This window comes from Gambusia affinis, linkage group LG11 (assembly GCF_019740435.1).
Source record: "Gambusia affinis linkage group LG11, SWU_Gaff_1.0, whole genome shotgun sequence".
NCBI lineage: Eukaryota > Metazoa > Chordata > Actinopteri > Cyprinodontiformes > Poeciliidae > Gambusia > Gambusia affinis.
This window is the reverse complement of record NC_057878.1, coordinates 22,669,095-22,695,878: the sequence shown is the minus strand read 5'-3', so window position 1 is coordinate 22,695,878 and position 26,784 is coordinate 22,669,095. Positions and strand designations below refer to the sequence as shown.

At 35.9% G+C, this 26,784-nt stretch overlaps 1 protein-coding gene across 1 annotated transcript in view; it reads left to right on the top strand.

Annotated features, from left to right (window-relative positions):
- Positions 1-26,784, top strand: part of lrp1bb (low density lipoprotein receptor-related protein 1Bb) — a 301,838-nt gene that overhangs the window by 216,256 nt on the left and 58,798 nt on the right. Inside the window, exons 41-52 of the mRNA XM_044132659.1 lie at positions 1,893-2,082; positions 6,435-6,639; positions 9,454-9,646; positions 11,676-11,801; positions 13,839-13,967; positions 14,135-14,254; positions 16,460-16,573; positions 16,769-16,918; positions 17,118-17,240; positions 22,902-23,021; positions 24,590-24,718; positions 25,071-25,193. Coding sequence (XP_043988594.1) covers positions 1,893-2,082; positions 6,435-6,639; positions 9,454-9,646; positions 11,676-11,801; positions 13,839-13,967; positions 14,135-14,254; positions 16,460-16,573; positions 16,769-16,918; positions 17,118-17,240; positions 22,902-23,021; positions 24,590-24,718; positions 25,071-25,193 — 1,722 coding nt within the window. The remainder of the gene's footprint in view (positions 1-1,892; positions 2,083-6,434; positions 6,640-9,453; positions 9,647-11,675; positions 11,802-13,838; positions 13,968-14,134; positions 14,255-16,459; positions 16,574-16,768; positions 16,919-17,117; positions 17,241-22,901; positions 23,022-24,589; positions 24,719-25,070; positions 25,194-26,784) is intronic.

The window sequence follows — 26,784 nt, the reverse complement described above, 5'->3', positions numbered from 1 at the left end:
AGTTTGAAGTGTTTGTGTTGACATACTGCCTTTATCTGTTTTTGTCAGACCTCACACCGAGCATCATGTAAAAATATCTCAACTTTGGTCTTATCTGATGTTCTTTTAAAAGTTTGGGTGTATTTTTTTTGTTTTGTTTTTATTTTGCTAGAGGATAGGCTTTTTTTCTGGCAACCCTTTCAAACAAGTCATTTTGTTCAGACTTCATCAAGGTTCCTCAACTTTAGCATTTTACTCACTGACTGTCCTTTGCAGTTTTCTGAGCATTGCAAAAACTCACACTAAGAATTTATTGTGATGTTCATAACTTTTTGGGAGTTGTCTTTGTTTTGAGTGACCTACTGGTTCTGTGGCTTAAATCATCTTTATTCCACAACAGATCTTGGCAACACATATGAGGTGTATATATTGATAGGTTGTGTTTGGTTTTATTCAAGTTTCCTGGTGTGTATTATGGCAAAGCATCTATTCTGTTGTCCTATTTGTCCTAAGGACATTGTTGAAGAAGTATTCCAGTTCTTCCATGTGAATAGTGCAACACTAAGCCTTGCTGCCTCAATGAGAGAAAACACTTTCTCGGTCTAAAACTTCCAAACAAGCAACAATTCTGTCTTTTTCTAATTTTACTGTTTTAAGCATTACCATTTCACATGCTAGCTGAGGCCTGTCAAGCATGAAATGTAGCTCTTGTTTTCTTTCCTTTTTCTCTGAACACAGGATCACATTGGGTTCAATTTGGAGAAGGATGAATTTCAGTTTCAAAAAGCTTTCTAAACCTTCCCAAATAAATGAGCAACAAATAGCTTGACTTAGGCAGTTGTTGATGTCTCTTCACCTTGACATTGTGTTTATATACATCTGTATATTCTAAACAAGCAAACTGCCAAACGGTCTGCTTTTATAGATGTAGTCACACAAGATGCACAATAAATGTTAATTGATTTTTTTTCATTTTCAGTGCATAATAAGCAAGTTACATTAAGTTGACATTTCTAAGCCTTGTCCACACAAGCAGACTACTGTGCATAATTAGATATTGATATGACCAAATTATCTGATAGTGTTTCTGACAGAGGGTTCCGTCAGTATCATTCACCTCCATGCAATAACATGAGTGCTGCAAAAGTCTTATCTTATGGTGTGTTTAGGAAATTGGTTTGCGATGAAAACACACTCAGTTCCTCAGTGACTGTGGCGTCAACAAATGGCTGTCTGTCCAGTGTACTGAGCCGTGAAGTAATTTCTCTGTCAATCACCAAGAAACACAATCCCACATCTAACACGAAAAGAGCTTGCCATCTGTTGCATGCAAACAGTTTTTTTTTGTTTGTTTTTTTTTTTAAATCTACATGGACAGGCCTTAATTTAAAATTTTTGAGATATAAGTGTAAGTGACAGAAAGCAGCATATTTTGATAACAACACAAAGTGCCATAACACTATGTTAAAATTTTAGGACAGGATGTAGAGGAGCAATATCTATTGGACATATTGCAGATTGCAACAAAGATTTTGGCAGAGAAAATAATGTGGTAGCTTTTGAAAAATAAAAAACCCTTCTCTTTTCCAGATAGCTTAAAGTTGTCAGTATACAACAAAGATACTGTTGTATCTTTGTTTGTATCTTTTTCAAACAAAAGATACAACAGTGAAAAAACATTAAGCATATGTCGTCTTAGTGACAGTTTTCACTCATACCAGCATGCTATCTCTTATCATTACGAATGGAATGGAATACATATTTCAGTAGGCAAAGTAATAAAAATGTACCTATTTTTCTGTAATAAAACAAGATTCATGCCCAAAATACTGCTATTGCTGCGACTTATGGTTACAGATTATTTCACTTATTTGAACTGTATCTTTCTTTTTTATTATTTTTTGTTTTCTTAGATGTGGGTTCAGTGGAGGGTCTGGCTTACCACCGGGCTTGGGACACCTTGTACTGGACCAGTTCCACCACATCTACCATCTCCAGACAAACCGTGGACCAGAACCGAGTCGGTGCCTTTTCCAGGCAGGCTGTGGTCACTCTTTCAGAGGAAGACCACCCGCACGTACTGGCCCTGGATGAGTGTCAGAGGTTGTAACTCGTCTGTCTCAAAATACATCTCTTACAGTGGTTATCAAATTATTGTGTGTTTCACTTAATCCCACAATACTGTCTCGATACATGTGCACTGTATTCAGAAATAGCATAACTGTATTTAAAATACATACGTTGACAATTGACATGACCTAATTAAAGTTTATTTGTTCAAAGTAAGATTAGAAATAGAAAACTCCCCTAAATGCCAAAAAATTAGTAGAAGGCATTGTTTCTCTTTCAAATTTTATTTTAGCTTTCTGTCAGCTGTAGGACGTTGCTTGTGCTCCTGTATAAGTCCATTCATAAACTTGTGTTGTTGATATTATGCCAAGATTGGCTCTGAATAAAGCTCTCATATCCAGAATATCAATTGTGTGCTGCTCGCTAAAGAGGAATAAAAGCAATTGAGACATTAAGTGCATACTGCCCATGCTGTTAACCTTCGATTTATTAAGAATGTAAAACGGGGCGTGCTGTGGTGGCGTAGGGGATAGCGCGACCCACATTTGGAGGCCTTGAGTCCTCGACGCGGCCATCGCGGGCTCGATTCCCGGACCCGGCGATATTTGCCACATGTCTTCCCCCCTTTACTTCCCCCTTTCCTGTCAGCCTACTGTCATATAAGGGACACTAGAGCCCACAAAAAGACCCCCTGGTGGGAAAAAAAGAAAAGAATGTAAAACGGATACAGTTTTACTAAGATTGTAAAACTGCAAATCTGATTATGAATTAAATTTTCAGTCTGAAACTACTAGTTAAAATCTGAAAATATTTGCATCATAAAACCTGGATTGCATTCAGAAATAATTTTATTATGTAAATATTTTTTCTTTTTTAATAAATTCTTATATAAAGATAAACACTATTCTTAAAAATTTATGACAGTAATTTTGGATTACATTATGGTATGAATCTGTTAAGTGGTATAGAATTACTTAATTTCTATACCTGTAAATTAGACTAAATAAAGTAAAATATTAGATATCCTGCTGCAGACAACCCAGACCTCATCAGGCAGCCGGATCCACAGTGCTGTTATAGTTCTGCTTCACAGAACATTCAAACATGTGCAGGTGGCATGCAGTCTGTATCTGCTGCAAAGAAGCTACCTGCTTGATAATAGAAACACCATCCCAGTGACCATTTTTTAGACTAAATCTCTAAGTATATAGATGAGGAAAAACTGTAACAATATGGAATCTAACAATATATCCAGTTTAGATAGGATGTGACATAATTGGCCAAAAAAAAAAAAAAGACATAGGAGATTATTTGTTAAATGTTAGTTGTTGTTTTTTGTTTGTTTTTGTTTATTGTTGACAGTCAAAAGAGCAAGGCAATGGAGAAAATCTCCCCACTAACAAATTTGTATCCCTTTTTTTACACCTCAGTTAATTAAAAATGCCATTTTTGAAAGATTATGTAGTTTATTACAAATATAAACAGACAAACTAGCCTGGCCCCATGCTATAAAACTATGTGCCCTCAGATCTATAACCCTTTTGTCAGCAAAAACTGCTATCAAGCTTTAGTGACAACTAGCAGTGAGTCTTTTACATCCCTTTGTAGGACATATGCCCCTGTCTTCTTTGTGGAATCATTTTAATTCTGCAACATTGGAGGGTTTTGATCATGAAGGGCTTGTTTAAGGTCATGTCAGATTTTCTATTGCATTTAAGTCCAAATTTAAATCAGCAGAATGGATCAATGTTTTCATCAATGTGGCAAGTTTCTCAAAAGACGTTTATTGGATGAGGTAAAAAGAGACTTTGTGTTCCTTTTAGATCAGCAGGGGTCTTCACCTTGAAACTCTCCTGTGACTGCAATTTTTGTCCAGTCTCTTTCCTGTTATTGAACCACAGTAGTGAACATTGACTTTAACTGATACAAGTTAAAGTCAATGTTTAAGGCTTTGAGTACTTAGGATGTTGTTCTTGCTTCTTTTGTGACCTCCTGGACAAGTCCTTAATTTGCTCTTGAACTTTACCCTGTTTCAAGTTTTTTCTTTTTGTGGATTATGGCTATCACAAAACTTGTTTCCTTGAGGCCTAAAATATTAGAAATGACTCTGTAAGCCTTTCAAACTGATGTCAGGGATTTTGGTATGTCTTCCATATCCTTAGATTGTGGTTTGGTGTGTTACTGTTTTTAGATATTTGAGCTGACTATATGTTGTCCGAATGATTCTGTTTAAGTTATTTCTTGTGTCTATAATTTTGATGGCAGTCATGTCTGGGTCTTGATAATGAAAATGAATGTAGCTTTCTAAAAATATAGTTAATCACGGCTAACTCATAAATTAGAAAGAGAGACTTACTTCCTCATGTAGGGCCAGGCTGGTTCTTTTTTTGCTTAACAGATTAGTCATTTGAAATATAGTTTTGTATTTTCTCAAATTTGTTTATTTTTTCAGGAGCAAATCTACAAGTGTGCAAATACTTTTTTCTCATGTTGCTGTAGAAATAGCTAACCGTTATTTTGCAAGATAAGATCTTAATTTTCATGACAGGAAATACTGTGTTAGAGATTATATTAATTTTCAAAACCACAAATGATAATCCTGATCTCTAGTGTATTGACGTAAATATTGAAAAGCTTATGTTATTTCATCATTTTTAGTATATCCTCTCTACCTTTTTTTGTCCCTGATTCTCTATTTTGTAAAACACCTAATCAGGCATCCCTGGTACAATTTTCAAATAACAGTTTTATGTGTTGAACTCTGCATGTTTTTAGCAGTTTTGAAAAATTTAAACCAACTAAAAAAGTGAAGCATGTTTTTGCATGATTTTGTTTTCAAATTCTCTTTCCATAAATATATTGAAAGATATTGAAAACAGTCAGAAAAGACTGACTGTCCTCTAAATCTTGCTACACTAACTAAATTAATTTCTTGACCCCGGTTTCTCCTTGGTTGGCAGTTTGGCAGCATATCTATCCTACTCTCAAATCAGAGTCTGATAATTAAAATTTAAGCTCAAGTGATTAATTAGTAGACTCTGGTTGTGACTTCTGACCTGAATTTTTATCAGTGTAGTGGAGTGGACTTCTATGACTTCATTAACTTTTGAAGTGGGATGCCTGGACTAAGAGAAGGTTTTTTTTTTTTTAAATGTGAAAGAAGATTCTGCTTCATGTTTACTGAACAGCAGTAAACATGAAGCAGCCTCTGTCTAACTTGTGTTGTCCATTTCTATTGCAAGTTTCATACAACTGATGGTATGACTTTTTAAAATGTATTCATATACTGCTCTTATCCGTTTCCTGGGTTCTCACACGCTTGGATTTGCATAGTTGACTTTTATCATTTAAGCTGCGATGCTAATCCATGTTATTTATTTGAGCCAGAGCTAAACTTGTATAATTGTCGTAGAGTGAAAATGAAGGAACAAGATCTTTTCAGCTATAAGAGGATTGTGAAACCTAACAAAATTAATTGCCTTAATCTAAGCTCGTAATCTCAGTTTCTACTGTTTACAGGGGTATATGAAAAATTAGCATTTTAGTCTGGTGCTTCCTTGACTGTTGAAATGCATGGGCGCCATCTCCAGCCTTTAGAAAGATTTTGGCAAACTCATAAGTTTTGTTAACTTATGAGTCTGAAAAGGGATAATGAGACCTCTAACAAATTTAAAATCAGCTATTTTTCTCAACAGAAAATATTTTGCAATTGGAAAACATTTAAATTGCTAACATGCCCAGATTTATTGGATCGGGATTAAGAAATCACAAAGTCTGTCAATGTTGTCATGGCAGCAGGTTCTTTCTATTGGTGATTTGAAAGTGATTGCCTGTACAATCTTCCAAAGATGCTAAAAACCTTTAACTTTATTAGGAGATGTGCAAGGAAAACACCTTTATGACCAAAAAAACCTGAAAGTCAGACTAAAGTTTGCCAGAGAAAATGTAGGCAATGATCAAGATGTTTGTAATAGTTTTTTAGACAGATGAGCCTAATAAGTGTTAGGACACCAGAAGAAAAGGCAAGTTTGGCATAACAAGATATAGCATTTCACAAAAGAGAACCTCCTTTCAACTGTGAAGCATAGAGTTTGAAGTTTTAAAAGTCTGGGGATGTTTGGCAAGTTAAAACCCAGGTCTTAATCTAATTGTAATCCTGTGGGGTATTATGAAATGGGCTGTGCAATCAACAAACCCTTCAAACAACTCTCTGCTGAAAATCAGGAGGAGAGCAGACCTTCGTCAGACTGATGTCAGGGCCTGATAGATAGACTCATAGACTACAAGAAACGTTTCTCTGAAATAATTGGAAGTAAAGTTTGAAAATAGATTTTCCACTGTGTTCTTTGTAAAGCTGATCTTGACTGTCCATTCTGTATGCTTAGCTTGATGTTTTGGACAAACTGGAATGAGCAGAGGCCCAGCATCATGAGATCCACCTTAGCTGGCAAGAACATCAGGATTATAATCAGCTCTGACATCCTGACACCAAATGGACTGACAATTGACCACAAAGCAGAAAAGCTCTATTTCTCAGATGGAAGCCTTGGCAAGATTGAGAGATGTGACTACGATGGCTCCAGTCGATATGTAAGTAGGAAAACAAAAAGTGCAACAAATTGTGGCTGTTGTGCTAAAAGGATACTTCTCATTTTAATTGTTTGGTTTTGCATTTCTGTGTGATGTCCTGAATTCCCAAGATTTAAGAAACATATTTTTTAAAAGTCCTATTATTTTAGATTGTTTTATACTCATTGTACCTGACAGTGTAATATCTCACATAACAATGAGCTAAATCTAAAAAGTTAAGCCTATTTAAAATTAAATTTACAAGCCCTGCTGTTTTCCCATTCTTATATGTTTTGCTAAAGTTATGTTATAGTTCCAAGTTGCTATTGACTTTTAAGAAATTCCAGTCATGATTGGGTCATAACACAACATTTCTGCATTAGTTTTTCTATAAAACAAAAGGGGAGCAAAAGTCTTTACATGATACACATGCATTTCTATTTGTTAAAATTGATGATAATTGCCATTGCTTCTAATGTATTTATGCATTTTAATTGTCAACTGCACTTGGAGAGATGAGCATAATAAATAGTTGCTTTTTTTTCTTGAATTAAAAAGAAGCTTCTGTGCAGTTATGTTCCTGGAACAAGATCCTCCACACAGCAGATGGGATTTGAAATACCTCTTGAAGTTGTCCTATTTCTTCTCTGAGGGCACAGATGGTTTCCTTAATCACAAAAGTCCGTTCTTGGTAAAGTAAATAAAACCCAGCAAGGGGGAGCTCAAGTTTTGTCCATAAAAGTTTCATGCATAATGTATGACATCCCAACAGCTGTGTCCTGGGTGTGCAGAGGATTACAGTACAGGATGACCTTTTCATGCTGGAGAATCTAGTTTTTGCTTGACATGGCTCACGCGGCCCAGCAGTTTGGCCCATCTCAATTAGTTACCCATATGTGTGATGAGCTGGGTCACTAGGCTCAGAAAGTCTTCACCTTTGAGACCCCACCTGAACCTGCAGCAGCCTCGTCCTGCTAATGAAAGCTTTGCAGCAAGACTGCTCTGTGTGCTGTATTTCCTTTCCAATTAAAATGTGTAAATTGAACAGAGATAGCTAGCTGTTAACGCCATCCTCAAACCAAACTATAGTAAGACAAAGCATCTGCTGCAGACAAGTTACTTATTGTGAAAGCTTAAGGCAGCTTGTCACTTTAAAGAATATTGTTTAATTCCATGTGACAAAAGATGTGTTCAAATTACCAAGAAATGCCAGTAACCACAGGATTTCAATTAGGAATTAGAACAGACTAAGGCAAAAGAACAACCATGATGAAAGACTTTTTCTAATGAGTCATATTAGTGTAAACTTTAGTAGCAGTTTTGTCTTTCAGGGCACAGCGTCCCCTCTTAACTGCAGTACCAACATATGCTGACGGGGAACTTGGGGGAGTAGAGCGTTTGCATAGTGTCATATTTAGAGTGATGGCAGTATTAACGATGACAGCATGAGGGTCAGCAAGTTTAGCTAAGAAGCTGTGAGTTTTCACCATCACAGGAACTACTACAAAACTGAAAGATATCAAACTGTTACGTTTAATACGTGTAAAGCATCACTTGCATTACTTAATGTTGGTTTTAAATGTAGTGAAGTATCAATTTCCAGAACAAACTAATATCAAGCACATTTCTTCACTAAAATGTCTCTGCATGGGCTTTTGACAGTCCAAGTGATCCGCACATAAAAGTAAGTAATAAAAAATTGTCCAAATTTTACGTCATGTATTATAAAGTCTAATGAAGGAAGTAGTTATTGGAAGCATGAAAAAGGAGATGCAAAAAGGAATCAGAGGCCAAGAAAATAACTGAAATCGTTTAGGCAGTCCCGCTCCCTCTGTGTATCGTTTAATATCAAGTGGTTTAGCCTTATAGCTGATGACTTAAGGTTTCTTAATCCCAAGGTAATGATGATGTGGCTTTTCAAGTCATGAGACTTGACTAGTAGCATTGAAGTAGGTTCCACCTGAGTGTAAAGGGGCACTGGTTACAGAATGTATTTTCTGCCATCTGAATGTTCCAGTGACCACCACCTCCTTTCAAGATTTCTGACGACGCGTCAAAAGTTCAAGAGTTGTTCAGGAGCCAAGAATCACTCTGGTGACATCTGGCGTGAATTTCAAGACAATAGCCGCATTAGAAATTTAGAAAAACACTGATGTGTTCATATTTAATTTCCCTGCTGCATCATAAACTACCAGTAATTTCTACAATCATATCTGGATACTTTTGAATAGAGACAAACTGATTACTAATTTACCCAAAACATGAGTTCAGCACAAAACTAATGAGTTGCTGCCTTTAAACCGAACATCTCCCAAATCTAATTTTCTATCAATATGCTCTTCCCCACGCCATCTGTCGTTTATTTCTCTGTTCTTCACTGTTTCTCAGTCGCGTTGTGGCCAGTTGTTGCTTCCACACGCTGGGCTCCTTTAATCAACACCTGTCCTATTAATCCCGGTATGGCACAGGGCTAATGTGTTGTCGCTTACAAGCCTGTCCCACTAATGGCTGAGGCTACCAAGCTGTTGGAGTCCATGATCCTCTATACAAGCCGGGGGTAGTCCCAGAAGGAGGCATCTGATGGATTCTTGCCTCGCTGCCAATGGCACTGTCATTTACTCCCCCAACATCTGGGTTAAGCAGTGAAGCTGGCAGCAGGGGTTGATTTGTTGATTAATGAGTAGACACAATATTTTTTCCCATTTTTTCAGGGGTTATATACAAATTGTCTGTATCATATATAGTTTTCCTTTAGAAATATATTTTTGTGAAGGGAATATTATGTAATTCACCCCATGACCTAACAGCAGCTCCCTGCGCTATATGTTTTTTTAGGTCATACTTAAATCAGGACCCGGAAACTTCTATGGGCTGGCCATCTATGCAGATTTTATTTACTGGTCTGACTGGGCTCGTCGAGCTGTTCTACGATCAAATAAGTACACTGGTGCTGACACCAAGGTGCTTCGAGCAGATATACCCCATCAGCCAATGGGAATAATAGCCGTGGCAAAGGATACCAATAACTGTAAGTACGAGAACCAATCTACTGTTGCACCTTGAAAAGGTATACCTCTTGAATTTATTTTCCTTTTGTCACATTAACACCACAAAATTTTATCTATTTTAGCCTCTGGCCTCAGATCATTGCTAGAGAACATTTGTGAATAAACATTGGGCAGAAAATTTTAGAGTAGGGTCAAGTTGTAAAACAGTTTCCCAAACTTTGAACATTTAACAAGACACTTTTGAACCCATCATATCAAAACTGAAAAGTGCTGGCACAATTGTAAACCTTGCAGGGTATCAGAAAAGCGACCAGGATGTTCTTTGCAAATCAATATTTCTTGATAGAGTCTCTTGATATCACAAATATTAGTTGTTGTACTGAATGTATAAATTTTTGGTTTTGTCTAAGAATTAACAACAGTAATATTTTCATTAACTTGTATGCACTTTTTATTATGTAGATATGAGCACTCTGGATGCAAAAATAAAACCATAATTTAAGAGGTATGGGTCATGTTGCTAGATGGCAATTTCCACATCTTTATCTTTTTAGAGATTTTGATATTTTTCTTTACTACCAAGTTGTGATTTCTTAGTTCCAACATCACTTGAAGAGGTAATTTAAATTATTCAAACCCACATGCATTAGTTAGCAACAATACCAGATATAGCTGTTAGTTATCACCCAGTTGGACCTTACTTTAAAGAACATATTAATTTGATGCGAAAGACGCCGAGTTGATAAATAAAAGTAGTCGTATTTAGAATGGCGAGAAACTTAAACCTCAGTGGTAATTAATAAAACAGTAGCTTATGTCGTAGAGGGAGTCTCTTAAGTGTTGTAGAAAGTTTAATTTCCAAGTAGGACATAGAAGGTGAGCTTAAGCACTTCCCACTGGCTTGGGATCGGATGGCGAGAGCAGCTCATTTTATGTTTATCTTGTTATGGGAAATTATTGCATCCTGTGGGCTGAATGAGCCACCTGCAAGTTTGCTATTTCATGTACAGTGAACAGAAATATCGGCTTGGTATATTAGTTTATCCCTTTCTGTCTTTATGGAGTTGCACTCTAATTTTGTTTTCATTGTCACAAATGTCCTGAATATAAGTACTGTTCATAAAATTACCTTACCTGAGCTGCAGATCAGATTGATGTCTTTATTCTTTTTTGATAACAACACTCAAATGTTTCTAAGTAACTCTGATATAGAATGCCTCTTTTGCTTTAATATTTCTTACATTTTCCCCCTAGGAATTAATGGGGAATTTTTTTTTCAGCAACTGTTTCAACGTAAAAGCACAAAAATTATTTTATGCTTTGCCTTCAGAATTTCACTCTGGAACACTATAATAAAAAGATGAAAAACTTATGTGTTAACACCCCTTGAACATGTTCATATTTGGTCTCAAAACAACCACAAATGTCAAAATAATTTACAGTATTAGAACGTTTTTTTAAAGGACCAAGGCAACGTAGTGAATTATCAGAAAGTGGAAAGAAAATGGTACGCTGCTTTCATTTTATCAGTGAAATGTGAAACCTGTGTTGTTGTTTTTTTTATCATATTCCACCATATTATTTAATAGCCTGTAGAGCTTTGAAAAAGAAAAAAAGATTTGATTCCTTTATATTTTCCCTTGCTTAAAACTTATTTGTAAATACTTCAAAACATGTTGAAGTGTCAAAAAGAAACTGTGTGACAGCAGACAAACAGCTGTTTCGAATTTGGTGTGGAGATAATTGTTATATTTATTTATTTTATTCTTTATTTATTAAGTAAATATTAATCTTGATTTATGTTATCTGATATTGCTTGTATGAGCTTGATTTTATGTAATTCAACAGCCAAGTACAGATAGTTTTTTTCTCAGTCACAAACCTAATTGCGCAAATATTAAAAATAAAATAGAAAGACTACTTGTAATTTCTCCCACAAATGTAATATATTGTATTTTACCCAGAATACCCTGAATGCATTAAAGTTACCTGAATTGAATTTTCTGTCTTTGTTAAAGCCTAATTAGCTGTGTTTGAATGTTATTGAAGGTGAGCTCTCCCCATGCCGACACATGAACGGAGGCTGTGGTGACCTCTGTCTGCTGACAGTTCATGGAAGGGTCAACTGCACTTGCCGTGGAGAGCGTGTGCTGCTGGATGACAACAGATGTGTGTGTAAGTCACCAGGAGTTTCACATTGATTCATTCTAAAGTGATCTACACTTTACCCAACACAGACATTAAAAGAAATACTAGATATTTTAAGGACATCTTTGATTTTTGTTCTCTGTAAGTTCATTTTTAAATATCTTATTTTTTTTTTCTCTGAAATTATGTATTCATTTAATAATCCAACAAGCAACTATATGTTGGTTGTAATACTTTGAAGAAGATGGGGTTTTTTTTATTAGAAACTCAATGAGTATTTGTGCATAAACAAGGTTGTTGTCTGAGTTAAAAATATGCAGAATAAAACTGTTCAAAGGAGTGAAATGGTTTCTACACTTCCCAATTATAAACCACTACAAGTGATGTCTTGCTTTCTAATTGGCATCACTAGTTGAAATTGAAAGTCATTATGCTAATGGGCCATATGGTGGGAGGAGCTGTTCAAACAAGCAAAGTTTGGCCAGACAGAGCATGATGTGTGACTCAGAGCTGGATGTTAGCTTAACTGTCATGGCAGTGGATGGTAGGCTAGTTTGTTAAATACAGCCTGACTTGATGCATTATTAAAATAAAGAGGTTTTGCCTCTTTTTATTAAGCTTAAAAGTTCAGATTGAGGTCTGTTGATGATTTGAGTGTTGAAATTAAGATGTTTATATAATGAGTGAGTTCAAAGTAATTCTGTATTGGGTGTTTATTAATATATTTGTGAATATTTACTCCAGAAACAAATATGTATATATTTGGAATAGTATTGGAATTGCAGATTTAAAATTCCAGTCAGTGGTTAACAAATTGTCACCTTAGGTATCAGTGTCATATTAGTTTTTGGTTTAAGTATTTCACTTTTTTTTAAAAAATATATATATATATTATTTTCAAGTTTGGAATGATTGTAAAATAAACAACTTCATTAATTGATTAATTTAAGAATGGGAGTAGTTTTAATTCATTATTGTTTTTCTGTAGTTCACAAAAAAAACTACTTGTAAAAGTTCAAATATATACATGAACCTCTAAGAATGTTTAGGAAAGTGCCTGTTAGCAAGGTACAAGGAAATTGTACTCAGATGTAACTAGTATCAAGTTTCTAGCTTTATTCTTGATTGGTTTTTGACTGGTTCTTATCTGAAGTGGTGAAGTTTATTTAAAGCAGTTGGGTTTAGCGTAAAAGTATTGTAAATAAGATTAGTAAAACCATTGTAAAACCAGTTATAATGTGTGTTTGGGATCTTTGCTTTGTTAAAGTACCCAGATTGGTGCAAGTATTATCATCGGACCCAAACTGTCACCCTCAGTTATGTTGCATTGCTCAATGACAACCCAAGAACCACCAAATCTCAAGACTTTCATAAACTAAAATTTGCTAAAATAAGGTTAATTTTCCATTATAAAGCCATTTTAACATAAACCGGGAATGAGAGAACACCTGCAAAATCAACAACTTCAACCTCTGAGGCACTTCTGCCCACATGAATGATCTAAATGTATTCTAGAGAAAAATACTTTTTTTTTTTCAGAGGAGAAAAAGTTTGAGATGATTATCCACAGTGAGATTCTGTTTAGCTGTTAAAAGCCTATTGCACAAAGTATATGGAATAAGTAATAAGGTGGACTACCTTCCAGTTCTTCATTATTACCTCAAATCAACAACTCGGTGAAAGTTTGGTTGCTGTTGGATGATCAAACAGGATTATTATCAAATAAACATCAAAACTCAGAAAAGATTTTGGAATGAATAAAGCAAGTTACTATTAGGTTTCTGGAAAAGGGCACCAATCTCTCCTTTTTTGAAAAATTATGTACTAGGCTTATGAACAGTTTCTGATAGGGACACAAAAATGAATCCACAGTTTTTGAGTAATAATGGTCTTATCTCCAGCTAGAGTCATTAAGAAGGCTAACTGATGGCTACAGTCACTCCCTAAGAGTCATTCAACCCAATATTATCAAAGTCTAGCTATGAATTTTTTTCCATGTGTGAATTAGAGAAAAACTACTAAAATTTAATACCATTTTATTTTACCCCATTTTCTTTTCTGCAGCAGAAAATTCATCATGCAACATTTACACTGAATTTGAGTGTGGAAATGGAGAGTGTATCGACTATCAGCTAACCTGCGACGGTGTGGCCCACTGCAAAGATAAATCAGATGAGAAGATGCAGTACTGTGGTAAGAGAAACTTAATAAATATATATAAAAGGAAATAGAAGATAACCAGCAACAACACTTTAAGATTAATTAAGATTCTGACAGATTTAATAAAAATAATAAATTAAAAACACTAGATGATGCTTTGAGTTTGGAAATAATTTTAAAGCAATACAATTGTCCTTTAGACAACAGGACCTGCCGGAGGGGTTTTAGACCCTGCTACAACCAGAGATGTGTTGCCAGTGGTCGTTTCTGTGATGGGATCGATGACTGTGGGGATAACTCAGATGAAGCCTACTGTAGCAGTGAGTTTGCAGCTGTTTGATCTTGCGCTCTCTTTTGCCTTTGAGGGCAGGATCTAGTCACACTCATGCCTATGTTAATACAGCTCACGAGACCACACGCTGTGCTAAGCCCTCGCTGTTTAATAAGCCCAGAGATCATAAGGAGTGCACAAATTAAAAGAGACGCCCAACCACTGCCCCTGGAAGTTGCTTGAACAGTATTTGGTGTTTTATATATATATATATATATATGTAAATATATATATATATATATATATATATATATATATATATATATATATATATATGTAAATATATTGCTGGTGGGACTGTGTCTTTGAAGGTGTTTTTTTTTTCCTTTTTCATTTATGTTCATTTTTATGCAGTAATTGATGAGAGTGGGAAAATATTCAAGCTTAGAGATTTTGGCCATGCTGACTAAACCCACTAGGAGATACCAGTGGGTTGATAATTAATGAGGATCGTCCAATTTAGCAATCTGGGATTTTAGTAGCGAGTTTATCACAGTATGTTGTGTCCATTACCAACCTCTTGTTTTTTTCATTAGTACATGAAGAACCCTTTTTTTTTACTGACCAACAGAATACATAATTATGCTGTTACAAACTTATGTACAGAAATAAAATTAATCTTTTTTATGGACTTCAAATCAGAAGTATATATGCAGTTTTAATGTGCAGGAATCTCATTTAATCTTTTGTTTTCTGGATTTGTTCATTGAGGTGAAATGATAATAAAACAATCAACTCAAATGTTTAAGGACGGGAAAGAGAACCAAGTGTTGAGCACTCAGGGAAGAGTGCCAGTTTTTCAATATAAAGGGACAATTTTTGCACAGAAATTAAGTGTCTTGGGGCGTGCTGTGGTGGCGTAGGGGATAGCCTACGTCACCACTTCAGTCCTCGACGCAGTGGTCGTGGGTTCGATTCCCGGACCCGGCCGACGTTTGCCACATGTCTCCCTCCCTTTTCCTGTCAGCCTACTGTCATATAAGGGATACTAGAGCCCACAAAAGACCCCCTGGAGGGGAAAAAGAACAAAAAAAAGAAATTAAGTGTCTAGATGAAATGTTTTGCATCAGTTTCTATATTTACACATATAGCTGCCTCATCTCAAGTGTATTTGTCGATTTAGAACTATAGAAATCAATAAACTATATAGGAAAGACTGTTTTACAGAACCATTTCTCAATTATATAAATTCCTATCTACACAGATGCAGCATTCTGAATCAATATTATCTGTAAACAGACTAAAAAGCATCATATGAGCAGGGAGAGCAGCAGGGGTTGGTAAGAGATATGTGACTTGATGCATAGATTTGTAACATCTATCCATTGTGGCCAATTTAGTTTGAGATGGGAATCAGTTTTGACTATCAAAAGAGCTGTCACACTCAGGAGAAAAAAGTCTAAAGTCATGAACTCATTTCTTTTCAAGCTGATTTACAGTGAGAGAAACATCCAGGAGAATCAAGAGAAAAATTTTGTAACTTGTCAAAGGACAAACTGCAGTCAGTTCAGGTTGGGCACTTTCAGGTTATCATTGCATTTCAGTGTTTCATGCACATCAGAGAATTCACCTCAGTGTTACTGCTAGAGTATATTTTGACGTCTGATCTCGGGACAGGGTTGTGAAAGAATAAGGTGGTAAGAATATGTAGAGTAATTAACCAATAAACACATGAAAAAATAGAAAAGTTCTCATCTTTGCGTGCATGCATGTATGACTGAACACAGATGCACACATGCAACTGTTCTTGTGTGTGCTAGAGGCCTGAGTAGATGGGTTACCTGCTCTAACCCTGGTGCCACCATAGCACCTTGTTATCCAGATTTGAGCAAGAATGTGTGCATATATTTATACCTGTATATATTTATATGTTTTATCTTAACCTCCACCCTCAAAAGGCAACAGTTAAAATGAAGTACTGAAAATGCAAAATGATGGTGGCATTCATGATAAGTGAATGCCACCAAGCTTCTGAGTAGATGTCTCTTTACTGTGTTTATCTGCAGCAGCATACAGGATTTGACATGTACTACAAAAGCTGTCCAGCTGCACAAACACAGCAGTCATTAAAAAAAGATAATTCTTCTGAGCACCTTGTTAAATTTTAATACAGGTTTGAAAGAAGGGTTTTGAACAAGACATGGGAAAGGTCCTGGTTTTTTTAAATATGTAAAATGCTCATTTTCTCCCACAGATACCACATGTAGCTCATCTGAAATGTCTTGCAAGGATGGGAGCTGCATATCCATCTCAGCTTGGTGTAACCAGGTCATTGACTGTGCTGATGCCTCAGATGAAAAAAACTGCAGTAAGTGGTTCCTTTTTTCATCACAGCCAAAATTAAAACACATACACATACACACAGATGCTTCTCTAGCAAATCAAATGTCCAGTGGTTGTAACTTTAGATAGGCCAGATTCAGTGCTTCACTCTTCACAATCACCTCCTACCTCAGTGGCATTGTGACAAGACAGTCATTCTAGTGATGTGTTTTGTATTCAGACCACACCGATTGCTCTCACTTTTACAAGCTGGGGGTGAAAGAAAAGGATTTCATCAGCTGCAACTCCACTTCGCTGTGCATCCATCCGTCATGGATCTGCGATGGTGCAAATGACTGCGGAGACTACGCAGATGAAACCAACTGCATGGGTGAGCTGCACAAAGACTCACATTTTTTTCCTGTGAAATCAGAGGCAGGTCAGGAAAGCCGGCGTCAGTTTGAAAACACTAATTTTCGGAGATGATTATGGCAGTGAAACAAGGGATTCAGAGAGAACTTGGGAGATGATAATGACCTCAATCATTGCTAAAGCTCAGCGGATTGACTTGATTTTGTTGTATGCCCCAGTTTCCCACGGGCAGAAGTGCGAGGAGGGCCACTTTGCTTGCCCGAGTGGGAATTGCATTTCTAGTGTGTGGCTGTGTGACGGCCAAAAAGACTGTGAAGATGGAGCAGATGAATTCCAGTGTGGTAAGTCAACATGTTTTGAGTCTGAAAAATGAAAGTATGGTGTCATAAATGCTTCATGTTTACAAAATATGGATTCTTTTAACTAACTTATTGCTTTATGTTGAAGTGCAACATGACTATGTCTCTAGGATTACATTTAGAATTTGCAAAGCATCCAGATACAATGCAATGCTTTGTAAACAACCAGCAACCAGAATTTTGTATGATAGACCAATACAAATACCACATAAGTGATGAAGTTGAAAGTGATGATTTAAATAATATTTTACAAAGAAATGTTGAAAAGTTTAGTGTGCATATATCAATTATGATCCTCTGAGTCAACATCCTATTAACTCTTAGTAGTTTTTCTTACCCAGCTTCAGAGATGCATCTCCACAATAAAAATGATATATAATTCCATAAAATTTTGATAAACCACATTGAAGTTGTCTGTATAGTGTGATAAAATGTAGAGGGGTATACTTTCAGCACGGTACTAACAAGAACCCTTGCAGTTTCATTGTGTCCTAAAAAAGGTAATATTTTAAGTTTTATACATTACCATTCAAATGCATTTGTATGATATTCATAAAAAGCAATTTAATGAAGGTTTTAGCACTAAATGAACTCACCTGATCACTTTTTCTGTGTTTTTCTGTGTTGTGGCATCTGATCCAGAAATGTGTGTTGGTTAGTTGATACCATTTGTAGGCCTGTCATGATAAACGATAAATCAATTAATTGTACGATAAATTAAAACTATTGATGTCATTTTAATTATCGTCTCTGCCGGCCTTTTTCTGTTTCTGTTGATGACACTGGATAAAAAAAGGTCCAACTCCGGTGCTCTCTACTGAGATCTCCCTTCCACATTTTTTTAGTGTAATGCCCAGCGCACACTACACAATCTTAGAGTTGTCGGCCGATTATCGGCCTATTTTCAAAATCTGAAACTACACATTAGCTGACAGAAATCCTAGGTATAATGGTGGGATAGGGTTCGATCGGGTTCCATCGTGCCATGTGGTGTCCAACAATGGGCACAAAATAATGGCTACAAGTAAAGTTAACTCATTTTAAAACCAGGCTTTAATCAGTGCTTTACTACAATCTACCTGCAATGCATGTGGCTCTAGTGTCAGCGTAACATCCTGACTGAATGAAAATTGTTATAACCTATTTATGTCACGTTAACGAAGAACACCTGAAAAGTTACCGGGTTCATCAGCTGCGGTAGCAGTTTTGCTCCAACTCCTCCTCTGGTCATTTCCTATATTCTCTGCATGAAATGTTTTCTAAACATTAATGTTGTTTCCACATATCTCCAATGTCCGCTGGACTTCGGGTTGCGCCGTGTCAGCTCTTTGGGATTCCCCTCTGTAATTTCCCCTCAGAAAGCGCGGAGCAGAATCCACGCTTTCTGATTGGCTGCCTGTCACATTCAACAGGCTGTGTTAATGTTCCCAGTCGGGGAAAACCCCTGATTTAGATCGGAGTGGCCACAACGATCTATTGTAACACACCACACACTACAGGATGATCGGTTACGAAATCGCAAGCGACAATCTTAGAACGATCAAAGTTCTAAGATTTTCGTAAGGGGAAAATGTAGGTGTGAACTAACGTGTAGTGTGAACTATTGTATCAGGTAGTCGATGTGCCCATCTTCTCTATTTAAATCAAATGATTACTGAAGGGCAATATATAGTATACAGACTTCATAATCTGCATTCTTTTGACTGAATGCAGTATTTATTTACACTTTGGGGTTTTTAGTCAAGTAAATTTTTGTTAATGGAGACTGAGAATCCATTTTACTTTTGTTTTTTGGTTGTTTTGTTTATTTTATCAGTTCCAGTGTTAAGTGTTCTTTTGAAAATAAAGTGTATCTATCTTTGGCAGGAAATTGCATGCATTATTACATCATTTCCATTAAATCAGTGTAGAAAGGTCTTCAAACAATATTATAGTTTATCACAATAATTTTTGAGACAATTAATTGCTCAGCAAAATTTGTTATTGTGACAGGCCTAACCATTTGTCAAAGAAAATTATAATTATGAAGCGTTTTCATCTTTGACCATCACAAGAAGAACAGCCACTTTCTTCTGTCGTTGTTTTTTTTATTTTAAGTGAGCACTGGCGCTTCTATAAAAGTCTAATTTTGACTCTGGATATGACATACATTTTTGACTTCTCTGTTTGAATTCTAAAGTACAACACTTCCAGCATAACAGTTAATTAACCACCCATCAGTCTATGAAGCAGTTATACTGTGCATGCAAATATAGGTTCTCTGAAAAAGTGAAAGAATTAGGCTTTACAATGCCACTCAACTACTTCCTGCACCCCAGGCGAGCATTCCTGCTTCTTCTTTCATGCATGCTAATGTGTGTAGAACCTGCTATGACAAAGTCAGGATCTCTCCAATTAAACAGTGGAAGCATAATTAAGTCAAGGTACTTGATAATTTTAGCCCAGAAAAACTCAACAAGCATCTGCACACGTACTCAGTCACACGACGGTATGTCTCGCATCAAAGCAAAATGAGCTTAGTGCTTTGATGTAGGTGGTCAGAGTTGCTGTTAAACTCTATCACCATCACATGCCTGCAAGGTAATTGGATTTGATTTATTAATCCATATGCATACATTTTGAAAAAAACACACAAAAAAAGGAAAAACGACCTACGCTTTGAGTTTATTGAGTTTAAAAACAAGATATTGTGTAGCTAGTAGGGAGGGATGTTGTTGGTCTGCAGAGTGAAAGAGTATTGCATCACATTTTAATCTACGACTTCAGCACAACATAATATATAATTTAATGCATGTATTTTGACTGTGGAATCTAATAAAATATCTCTTTTTGCTAATGTGAGATTGATATAATTTTAAGTAGTGGCTTCTACTTTACAAGACAACCAATCAAATGTACAAAATGATTTAAAATGTAAAATCTGTAAATATTTCTTACCTGGCTTGTTATAAAGTAGATTAACTTTCTGATCACAAAAGTTGTTTTTGTCATGCCAGATAAATGTTTGAGTTTTGAACTAATTTTGGGAACATGCATTTGTCTCTCTTCCTGAATCATCATCAACTTGTCATCATCAGATAACAAAAAAAAAGAAAAATAGCTAGGATGTTTAGGTACATCTTGCAAATGAATGTACCTAAATAGCATGAAGCTTCTGGTGTTTCCCTGACCTCAAGTGTATTAAACGCTTCTAGATAATCCTATTATTGCCAGAAAAATGAGCTCTGCTCCTTCTGAGGAAAAAAATATCACAGAAGTGTATTGATGGAAATATAAAAAAAAGCAAAGCAAAACAAAATATGTCGTTGGGGTGAACCTTGCTGAATATTTATGTTGGTATATGTGTATAATCGAGCTGTCAGTATTGAGCTGACCCTTTGCAAAATAGAGAAAATCTATGATTAATTCATACTCTTCATCCAATGTAAATGTTGTCAATAAAGCCAAAACATGACATCAACATGAACCGATTTAAATATACCTAAAGACATTGCATGGAAGCAATGCATAACAGTGACGGCATAAAAAGACAAAATAAAAGGCACCACAGAAGTCATCCAGAAAGTTCAAGATGGTCTGTTTACTGTCTATCTGTTCAAATGACATGAACAAATTTCTTATTAATATTTAGCTGCAAAGAATGGACAGAAGTAATGCAGTTTATAACATTTTTGTTTAATGCCTTTTAAATTCTGACTTATTTTGAATATTGTCAGTCTTGATGCTATAAAGCAGCATAGTATATAAAGGCAATTTAAATTTTTCATCAAGAAATGTCTGGACTGTTTGTGCTTTCATAAAGACTATTGTGGATTATGCTCCAAATCTCCAAGATGTTCTTTTCTTTTCACAACAAACTGACATTACTATTCCTCTGGGTTAGTTATCATATAAAAAGCCCGAGTGACAGATAACATGACTGCAAAAGCATTGTGGTTTGAGGAAAATGTCTTTGCTTTTCAGAGATTTCAAGTTCCACATCTGATTGGACGAAATAATCATTTCTGCCCTTCACAATGAATAATGCACTTTTCTACTTTGCAATTCACTATTGAAAATGAGACATGAAAGACTTCCTTTGATGCATTTAGTGTGCTTTATAGACCTGCTATTTTGTTGTACACTTCAAGCAGCTGTTCACATTTGAAGTGCAAATTTGGATTCATGCACAGGATGTCTGGATAATCTGAGTTTCCAGATTTAGCAATTTAATGTTTATCTCACTCATATCTGACATCCTGGTATGAGTGCTCGTAAAGATAGAGTGATGCATAAAGACTGACAGGGGGGGAAAACAACTCAGTGGGAGCTATTTCTTCCGCTGCTACCCCCCACCTTTAGTTGGATCCATAATTCCCTGTGCTGTGGTCTGACCTGCAGCACACATCCCCCTTTCCTTCTCTCAACATCTTATCAAAGCTTTGGCAGACTTAGCCCAGCCTGACATCTGAGAGAATGAGACCACAGAGCAACTCCCCAGGGAAAGTATGAGGCTCGGTGACACAAATTCAGCGCTGCTCATGAATACCGTATATCCAAGTTTCACACAATGGCCATTATACAGCAATCAGCAGAGTGTTCTCTTAGACGACATTCAGCTCCTTCCTGTCAAAAATAAATGAGAACATTCAACTAAACCAACACGGATGTGGATGAACTATTCAATTTCAATGCCTTACAGAGGTATTCAGTCCCTTCAACTTTTACCACATTTTCTCTTACGTTCATGGTATTTTGGTGGATTTTTATGATAACTTGGAAGAAATTATGTAGTGAAAGAATTCTGATTTTTTGGTTTTAAAGAACAAATAATATTTTCCTTCAGCCTCCTGTATTAATTAATTGATACAGTAACTTTTTTGTGGTAATTACAGCTGCAAGTTGTTTGAGGTATATCTCTATCAGCATATTTGGAAAAATATGCTGATATTCACAAAACATCCCCAATTAGCAATTTTCAAGAGATTTTCACCACAGCATAAATGCCACCACCATGTTTCACAGTAGGAACTGTGTACTCACAGTGATGTGAAGTATCGATCTGATCAGAACACCTTTTTTTATTTTTTCTATAACTTATTAAAACGGCAACTTGGTTGAACTGAAGTTTGTTTAGAGCATCAGAGTAAAAGGGTTGAATACAAATACATGTCACACTCTCCAAACAAAGCAATTTGTACCAATATAGAGCAATGTGTAATTCTATGAACTAAAATAACACTGAAATTTAGTTTTCCAGGAAAAAAATATTTTTAAATTTGTTTTTTATTACAATGGGATAAAATTACCAGACTCAAGGTAATTTTATCTTGTTAAACTGATCAAATTTAACAATGCTTAGCACTACCCTTAAAGCATTGTTACTTTATTAAACAGTTTCTTTTCCCAGCACAATAAAAACCAATATTTCTTAGTTAGAAGACAGTGAAATAAAACTTCCATTTGCAATTCTTTGGATAACGGCTGCTACTAATATAAAAATCTTTAGCGCCAAACAATAAAACTAAACAGCAAGTGACAGCCAGCCCACATGTTGTGTTTTGATCAAAAGTATATTCCCTTCTGCTGGTTATTGTGCAGCCATTTTTGTTTCCTTTTCACTTTGATTTATGGTGCTGAATTTTCTTCCACTACCTTCCGCAGACTCATCCTGCCTGTGGAACCAGTTCGCTTGCTCCAAGAACAAGTGCATTGCCAAACAGTGGCTGTGCGATGGGGAGAACGACTGCGAGGACGGACTCGACGAGAGTGTGCAGATCTGCGGTTAGTGCCCTTTCAGATGTCATGAGCGCTCCGCTATTAACATATAAGGTCACATCTGCCATGTTGCTTGTTGCAGCTTCTTGCATTCCAGAGGCAGAACTGGAAATGAGACGGTCTTAATGAGGCAACAAATGAGACCGCAGGCATTTCTGATAATTCGAGTGAGCACTGAGGCAAATAGATTTTTCATCACCAGGACCCAAGAGGCATAGCTATTTCAGTGGGCAAATGAAATGTATGTGTAATGAATTCAACAATAAGACAAAACCAGCCATGATAAAGTGACAGAAACCACTGTGAACGTTGGTGGTGTAATTTCAATGTAATGGAGTGTCATGGAAATATTAATGAAATGGTCCAGAGGTCTCCAAAAGCACAATTCTTGTCAAAAGCATGATGGGCATTGTAGGCATGCATGCCTAATTGAACTGCAGTATTTACCTTTGTTTCTCAGTGCAGCTAATTTTTCTCCCTGTCAGTATTTGCCTTTAAGGGCAGTGCTAAGAAAGAGGGGTTAATATTGCTGATGTGCAGAATTCGCAAAATAATTATTATTCATAAAGCACAGGCAGTATGTTGTTGGCACTAAACAAAGAACTGCTGCACCATGAAAATTACAGTTGGTTCATAAGAAAATATACTGTAAGTAAAAAACATTTAGTATATAGTATATCATCTGTTTTGCAAATTTATGCAACTAGTTGTATTTTTAAGGAATGTAAAAAGTTTTAAAACACCATCATTAAGTTAAGCAGTGCTGGCCATGTGCATTACCCCTCCTTTTCACTGAAAAACATTTAAAAAGCTTTAAAATATATGTTATTGCAGTAGTACCATTTAAATTTAGAACATTTTGATTAATAATCTCTGTACATTTATCAATTAGTTCAACCAAAAAATAGTCCTACTGCCACATTTGTTTTTGAAGTTTCTAGAAGATTTACATTACTAGTAATCCACAATTTTTGTTTCCCCACTTTATAAATATGACATAAAAAAGAGGCCAATTTCTTTAACCACTCATTTGGATGGGAAGAAACTACATAGAATTCTTCATAGATCACTGTGGGAAATACAGCAATTATTGGACCTTTGAGTCACAAATTCTCCCCAACAGCTATTTGGCTCTATCTATATGACAACTTGTTTGGGAGCGATGCCAGAAAAGAGCCATTTTTCTTGTCCCTCTATAACAAACATAAATAAATAAATTCCTGTGAGTATTATAGGCTAAGTGTTGTACCTTAAGTAAAAGGGAATTGTGCAATGTTTTAACAGTAAGGGCAATAAGAATTTTGCAGCGTGTGATATTGTTGGAAACAATTTCTCTCTAACTTGGGAATTTTCAAACATGTACTAAATGTTCTAAGATAAAAGTTTGGCTTTTTGAGATTACTTTTGTGTGTGTGTGTGTGTAAGAATAAAGTAAAGTAATAAAACTTCAGTACATTTTAAGCTTTCTGTAAGTGTTTACCAGAAGTGCTAATAAATAAACAAGTTTCTTTTCTTTGAAGAACCAGGTCTTTTGGTATTTAGAAGTAGATGATGTGATATTATTTTCTTCTCAGGCACAGTAACTTGTGCTCCAGGGTTATTCAGCTGTCCTGGATCGTATGCCTGTGTTCCCAAACGCTGGCTTTGTGATGGTGAGAGGGACTGTCCTGATGGAAGCGACGAACTCTCTCCAGCTGGCTGTGGTGAGGTTGCCCATTTTAGTTCAAAACAATTTGATTATTTTTATGACATTTCATTATTTAAAGATTAAACAAAAGGCTCAACTAATTTTAAGCCACAGTGCAAAAAGGATGCATACAGAGAGAATTAGTGGGTAATTGGATAATTATAGAGGCTTCTACACAAATACAGCCATCACTTAGTGGCGTAACCAGAGTTATTTCTTCTTTGACTCAAACCCACTTAGCAGGGGAACAAGAATTAGAAAAAGCATAAAAGGCAAAACGCTAGTTTGTAGACATTCCCTGTACCACAGCAGGGAAGAAAAAGTTTATCCATTCATTAGAGACTGAATGCTCTTCTTTCGACCATCAGCACCAAACAACACATGTGATGACAACTCGTTTCGGTGCCACAACAAAGCATGCATCCCCCAGCGATTTGTCTGTGACCATGATAACGACTGTGGAGATGGATCTGACGAGTCCGTGGAATGTGGCAAGTAGATTTATCTTGGTGTCTGATGCTCTTCATATTTAACAGTGATAAATGAAAATGGTTCTTTTGAAAATTGCACTCTGCAGGTTGAGCTATTAAACAGCAAAGGTAGACAGATTTCTGAATGTAACATTGCATATAGTATTCAGAAACATCTAAATCTGACCTTTCACCCACAACTCCTACTTTCCTCCACAACAGTCCCCAACAATCCTTTGTTAGTGTCCTGAATGTTGAATCCTTCAGTTTCTTTATGACTGAAATGTTACCCTCAAAACAAGGGTTGTCCGTGATTGCTCATTACTAAAAAATAAAAATTAAGTTCTTTTTAACGTGCCTATTTAAAGTTCTCAGGATAATTACATGTGTGAGAATTTTAAATAGGTAGAATATAACAGATTCTTTCTACAATGATAGTCTGTTTTTTAAGATTCAGACTCGTAACGACTTCAGATTCATAGCACACACTATGTTCTTTTGTTGTTCCGCTGATGTTCTGGTTCAGTTTGTTTAATATCCAACCAATCCCAAAACTTTAACTTATACTTTTTTCATCTGCTAAACGGCCTTTTCCTCAAATTACACAGAAATCATTTCAGTAAACTTCGCAGAGCATAGAATATATTTTGACTCAAATGTTTTAAGCATCTATTTCTTATTCATTCATTCATTCACATTTACCCTTTTTTTGTAGAATTTATCTTAATTCTACTTCTTTTGTGTTTCTTTAATGTAATGTTTTAGTCACAGATCTCCATAAACACATTCCATTGATGAAATTCTCTAAGTAGGAAGTGACCAGCCACATCCAATTAACAAATAATACACGAAAAATTCTTAGACACTCGAGAAAAATCTCTTCACTGTATTTTGTGAGGTGAAATATTAAAATCCATATTTGTAAATGTCACTCGCTTCATTATGTAAATATAAAAAAAGTAACACTGAAATAAATCTAATGTAAAGTAGTAAGTTCCAAATAATCTTTCCATAAAAATGAATATTACGGAAACATAATTCAACATCTAGTAGGAGAAAAACACTATCTCCTCGCTTCTTGAATTTATTTAGACTGGCACATAGTGTTTTGTTTCTCTTTAATCTTTTAGTCTACCTCACATTGTCAGAAAGACACTGTGTAAGTAATGTCTTAATTCTACAAGTCTCTCTATGATCTGATCTAACTTTACTTTTTTAAAGTAAATAAAACAAAACCACTTTCAATAATGGCAGCATTGACTCATTAAAATCTCTTTCAACGTTTCTAAAATGAGAAGACTGCATGTTTCCTGTGTTTTGTTTGCTGGTTTGTTATACTATCAATACATTGACAAGAGGCACATTTGTATCAATGTTTGTGAACATGCTGACACCTGAGTTTTATTTAGGCACTTACTGTTATGGAGTACCTCGTGTGGAGGGAATTCTCTGTTGCAGCTTTGATTTACGATGACTGACCGAGGAAACGCATGTTTATTCTTGAAATGTTGGCTGCTGCAGCTGTGAACGCCATTATACTTCCAGATGGCTTGAATTGTTGATAGTTCCTCATTATGCTATCAACAGTGGTCATGCAAACCTTTTTTTCTGT